The 5,705-nt window shown below is 69.2% G+C and overlaps 1 protein-coding gene across 1 annotated transcript; it reads left to right on the plus strand.

Moving 5' to 3' along the window:
- Positions 1 to 708: 708 nt before the first annotated feature.
- Positions 709 to 5,123, plus strand: LOC141917518 (neuronal PAS domain-containing protein 4-like). Its single transcript, XM_074810777.1, is given in 9 exon segments — positions 709 to 807; positions 809 to 887; positions 2,927 to 3,078; positions 3,362 to 3,464; positions 4,115 to 4,159; positions 4,162 to 4,360; positions 4,461 to 4,570; positions 4,669 to 4,881; positions 4,987 to 5,123. Coding segments are annotated over 9 exon segments (1,137 nt in total).
- Positions 5,124 to 5,705: the final 582 nt, after the last annotated feature.

Here is a 5,705-nt window from a genome sequence, read left to right on the forward strand (position 1 = left end):
AGCCCCTCCATCCCCCCGTTGACCCCCTCCCTCCCCTCAACAGCCCCTCCATCTCCCCATTGACCTCCTCATCCTCCCTCCATCCCTTGACCCCCTCATCCCCCCGTTGACCCCTCCATGCGCCTGTTGATGCCTCCATCCCCCCGTTGACCCTCTCCCTCCCTCCCTCGCTCCCTTGAGCCCTTCCATCCCCCTATTGCGCCCCCAATCCCTCTGTTGACCCCCCCCAGCCTCCATCCCCCCCTTGACCCCCCGCTGGCTCCTCCACCGCTCCACCCCCCCCCCCCAACCACCCCTCCCTTGACCCCCCCGTCGCCCCCTCCCTCTCTCGAGCCCCCCCCCATCCCCCCCCTTGGCCCTTGACTCCCCCAACCCTTCCTCCACCGCTCCCCCCCCCTCCTTTTTTTCCCGCGGAGGGGGCGTGTCCCCAGCCCCGCCCCTCCCCCAGCCCCGCCCCCCACCGCGCGCCATCTCCTATTTCGGTGCGAAGCCGCCGCGCGCGTCAGCGTCAAACTCTGACGCTGCCACCACCCTCCCCCCCCGCTCCCCCCCCCCCTCCCCTCCCCATCTTTTCACCGTCGCTGCGAATGGGCGGGGCGGGCCGAGGTGAGGCGGGGGGGGGGGGGGGGGAAGGGGGGGGTGACGCGGCGGTGACGTGGCCCAGCGCGGTCCATATAAGGGGCGGGCGGGTGGCGGCGCGGTGCGAGGATGCTCCGCTCCACCAAAGGCGCCTCCAAGGCGCGGAGGGATCAGATCAACGCCGAGATCCGCGCCCTCCGCGACCTCCTGCCGCTGCCCGAGGGCGACCCGGCCGCGTCTCTCCTACCTGCACGTCATGGCCCTCGCCTGCATCTACACCCGCAAAGGCGCCTGGTCTCCGGCCCGGTGCGTCCCGCCGCGGGATGGGAAGGGGTTGGGGGGTAGAGGGTGGGTGGGGATGGGGATGGGGATGGGAGAAGGCGGGGGGAGGGCGCTGGGATGGGGGAAAAAGGGTGGGGATGGGGGACTGGGGTGGGATGGGAGAGGAGCGGGCGCTGGGGATACCAGGGTGGATGGGAATGGGCACTGGGAGAGGAGCGGGTGCTGGGGATACTGGGGTGGGAACGGGCACTGGGAGAGGAGCGGGTGCTGGGGATACTGGGTGGGAATGGGAACGGGCACTGGGAGAGGAGCGGGTGCTGGGGATACTGGGTGTGGAATGGGAACGGGCACTGGGAGAGGAGCAGGCGTTGATACTGGGGTGGGAATGGGACCGGACACTGGATGGGACCAGGGAAAGGCACCGGCGTGGGACTGGGCACTGGGATGGGACCAGCACAGGCTCAGGACCGGGCACCGGCACCGGGCTGGGGACAGGAACGGCCGTGGGGAGCGGGGGAACGGGCTGAGCAGCGACAGCGGGACGGGATCGGGCTGGATCGGGCTGGGATCAAGCTGGGATCAGGCTGGGCTCAGGCTGGGCTCAAGCTGGGCTCAAGCTGGGTGCAGGCTGGGCTGGGCTGGGGCCGGTTCAGCACCGCGGAGAGCGGCCGGGCAGGAGCTGCCGGTTCAGCACCGCGGACAGCGGCGGCGGCGCGGGGGGAGCGGTAGAACCGGGACTAAGCCCGGGATCAAGGGCAGGATCGGGACTAGGGGTCAGGGACCCGGGACTAAGGGTCAGGGACCCGGGATCAGGGACCAGGGACCGGGATCAGGGACCCGGGATCAGGGACCAGGGACCGGGATCAGGGATCAGGGACCGGGAGCAGAGACCCGGGATCAGGGACCAGGGACCGGGAGCAGGGACCGGGAGCAGGGACCGGGGCTCGTCGGGCTGGGACAGGGACACCGGGACAGGGACCGAGACCGGAGATCAGGATCGGGACCGGGGCTCAGGGCTGGGACGGGGACCAAGACCAGGGACAGGGACGGGACCGGGGCTCAGGACCGAGACCTGGACCAGGGAGCGGGGCTCAGGGCTGGGACGGGGGATCGGGGATCAGGAGATCAGGATCGGTACCCGGGATCTGGGCTGGGACCGAGACCAGGACCAGGGACCAACATCGGGGACAGGGAGTGGGACTCGGGATCAGGGACTGGGGACAGGGACGGGGGACAGGGGTCAGAATCGGGATCAGGATCGAGACCCGGGATCAGGGCTGGGATCAAGACCGGGTCCAGGACCGGGGCTCCAGGCTGGGACAGGGACACCGGGACAGGGACCGAGATCCTGGGACAGGGACCGGGGCTGGAACTGGGTCAGGAACAGGGACAAGGACCAGGATCAGGGACCAGGGCTGGGGACAGGGACCAGAACTGGGGATGGGGACAGGGATGGGGACAGGGACAAGGGACAAGGGCTGGGGAGGGGGACAGGGACCAGAGACAGGAACTGGACAAGGGATGGGGACAAGGGACGGGAATGGGGACAGGGATGGGGACAGAGACTGGAAGTGGGGATGAAGACAGGGATGGGGACAAGGGACAGGAACAAGGGATGGAGACAGGGACAGGGACTGGGACTGGGACAAGGGATGGGGAGAAGGGCTGGGGACAGAGACAGGGACTGGGGACAATGGACAGGGACAAGGAACAGGGACAAGGGCTGGGGACAGGGACTGGGGATGGGGACAGGGACAAGGGACAAGAGATGGGGATGGGGACAAGGGACAGGGGCCAGGGATGGGGACAAGGGACAGGGACAGGGACTGGGACAAGAGCCAGGGGCCAGGGACGGGTACAGGGACAAGGAATGGGGCCAGGGTCAGGGCCAGGGACAAGCCCCCCCCCGTGGGTCCTGCCAGGGCCACAGTGTGTCCCCATGGGTGAGGCCGTGGGTGCCAACGGCGACTCAGCGGGTGGTTCTGGGGGAGCCAGGGCCACACGCGGGAAAGGCAGCGGGTGCCGGCTGGGTGCCGGGTGGGTGCTGAGCCGCGTCCCCCCACAGGCCCGGCGCGGGGAGCACCCATGGAGCTGCTGGGGGGGCCGGAGCTGGCGGATCTGGTGGCCTCGCTGCCGGGGTTCCTGCTGGCCGTCACCCGCGAGGGGAAACTGGTCGGCGTCACCGACAATGTCGCCCAGCACCTGGGACACTCCATGGTGGGCACCCGCCGGCGGGGACGGGGGTGGGTGCTGCGGGGTGTCCCCTAGGGGCGCGGGGGGCTCAGGGTGAGGGGGGTTGATCCTTCCTCCCCCCCACCCCGACCCTGTGCAGGTGGTCCTGGTGCTGCAGGGTGGTGGGTGCTGGGTGCCAGGGGAGGGTGCTGGGTGCTGATCCTGCTCCCTTCTTGCCCCATATGGGTGCTGGGGGGGTTGCTGGGTGCCAGGGGAGGGTGCTGGGTGCTGGGTGCTGGGTGCTGATCCCGCCCCCCTCCCCGTGCAGGTGGACCTGGTGGCACAGGGTGACAGCATCTACGACCTCCTGGACCCGGCTGACCACCCCCTGGTGCGACACCAGCTCACCCTGGGGGGCCCCCCCCAGGCAGGTGGGTCTGGGGGAGGGGCTTGGGGGGTGTGGGAAGAGGGGGGGGGCTGGAGGGGGAGGAAGGGCAGAGGGATGGAAGGAGGGAAGGAGGGAGGGGTGGGGGGATGGAGAGAAGGAGCAGGGAGGGAAGGAAACATGGAAGAGAGAAGGAGGGATGGAAGGAGAGAGGGAGAGAAGGAGGGAGGGAAGAAGGGGGGTGGAAGGACAGATGGATGGAGAGAGGAGGGTCGGAAGAATGGAGGGAGGGGTGGTGGGATGGAGAGGGAAGGAGGGATGGAGAGAGGGAAGGAGGGATGGAGAGAGGGAAGGAGGGGTGGAGGGAAGGAAGGAGGGGTGGAGGGAAGGAAGCATGGAAGAAAAGGAGGGATGGAAGGACAGAGGGAGAGAAGGAGGGAGGAAAGGAAGGGTGGAGAGAGGGAGGGAGAGATGGAGGGAAGGAGGGAAGAAGGGGGATGGAAGGACAGATGGATGGAGAGACAAGGGTTGGAAGAGCGGAGGGAGGGGTGGGGGGATGGCCAGAGGGAAGGACAGAGGGATGGAGGGATGGAGAGATGGAGGCAGGGAGGGAAGGAAACGTGGGAGAAGAAGGGATGGAAGGAGAGAGGGAAGGAGGGACGACTGGAGGGACCGATGTCGCCCCTCTCCCCCCAGAGCGCCTCTTCCGCTGCCGCTTCACCACCTCGCGGGCCTCGCGCCGTCCAGCGCCGGGCGGAAGCTGGTGCTGCTGCGGGGCCGGTTCCAGGCTCCCCCCGGTCCCCCCGGGGCCCCCCCTGGACTTTTTGTGGCTTTTTGCGCCCCCCTGGACCCCCCGCCCTGGCCCTGCCCCGACTGCCTCTTGCTGCCAGCGTTCCAGAGCCGCCACGCGCGCGACCTCGCGCTGCTCGACGTCTCCGAGAGGTGAGGACCCGGGAGTCCAGTGGCGGAGGGATGGGGACCCCCAGATGCCACAATGGGTGGGCGAGGGTGACCCAGATGTGTCGTCTGTCCCCCCCCGCAGTGTCTTGATCCACCTGGGCTACGGGCGGGGGGAGCTCCTGGGTCGCTCCTGGTACCGGCTCCTGCACCCCGAGGACCTCGGCCACGTCGCCCGCCAGCACCTTCGCCTGGGTGAGTGTCCCCTGCCCTGTCCCCAAGGTCCCTCGGGGCTTTCCCTGTGTCCTCTGGGGTCCCCTGGGGTCCCCTCACTCCCCCATGTCCCCCTCTAGGGTCTCCCCGTCCCCCCCCCAAGCTGATCCTCGGGACCCCTGGGGGCTTCCTGTGCCCCACAGCCCCAGGGGTGTCCCCCCTCACCCTAGGGTGCTCCCTAGGTGTCACTCTGTCCCTCCCCCCAACATCCTCAGGGGGCCCACACATCCCCCGGGGTCACCTCGTCTCCCCCCCCGTCCCTGTTGACATCCCCACCCGCCTCAATCGACCTCGTTGACGTCCCCACCCCCCCAATCCCTCCCATCCCATTGATGTCCCCCCTCCCCCCCCCAACCACACCCTCCCCCACTGACGTCCCCTTATGTCCCCCCCCCCAGCAGGAGCAGGGGCAGAGGCGCGGGGGGAGCTGGTGACGCGGCTGCAGCGCAAGGACGGCCTGGGCTGGACGTGGGTCTACGCCCGCCTGCGTCCCGAGGGCCCCGCCCTGCTGGCCCACAACTTCGTCATCAGGTGAGAGGGGACAGACAAGTCCTCAGGGGGGGCCCCAGGGGACTGGGGGGACCCCCAGACCCCCCCTCATAACCCCCCAATCTCTCCCGCAGTGAGGCCGAGGCCTGGTGCCTGCGGCAGCAGTTGGCGGCTGAGGCCCCCCCGGGCCCTCCCGAACCCTTTGGCCCCGGCCTTGACTTCCCCAGTGCCGGCATCGGAGCTGGTGGGGACCTCAGTGTCGGCGCCGGCCCCGGCGTTGCCTCGGCGTTGGCCCGGCGTTGACCTTGGTGTTGGATCTGGGCTTGGAGATGACGTTGGAGCTAACGTGGGCGTCAGCGTTGGCCTTGGCCTCGGGGTCAACGTTGGGTGTGGCCTCGGAGCCGATGTCGGACACGGTCTTGGAGCTGCTCTTGGGGCCAACGTTGACCCCGGTCTTGGAGCTGGTGTTGGAGCTGGTCTTGGAGCTGAGCGAACGTTGGCCGCGGTCTCGGAGACACTGTTGGACACGGTCTTGCCTCTGACGTTGACGCTGCAGTTGGCATCGGCGTGGGAGCCACCGGCATCAGGGTTGATGTCGGCCTTGGTGTGGCAGCCGGCGCCGACGTCG

This window comes from Strix aluco, chromosome 39 (assembly GCF_031877795.1).
Source record: "Strix aluco isolate bStrAlu1 chromosome 39, bStrAlu1.hap1, whole genome shotgun sequence".
Lineage (NCBI taxonomy): Eukaryota > Metazoa > Chordata > Aves > Strigiformes > Strigidae > Strix > Strix aluco.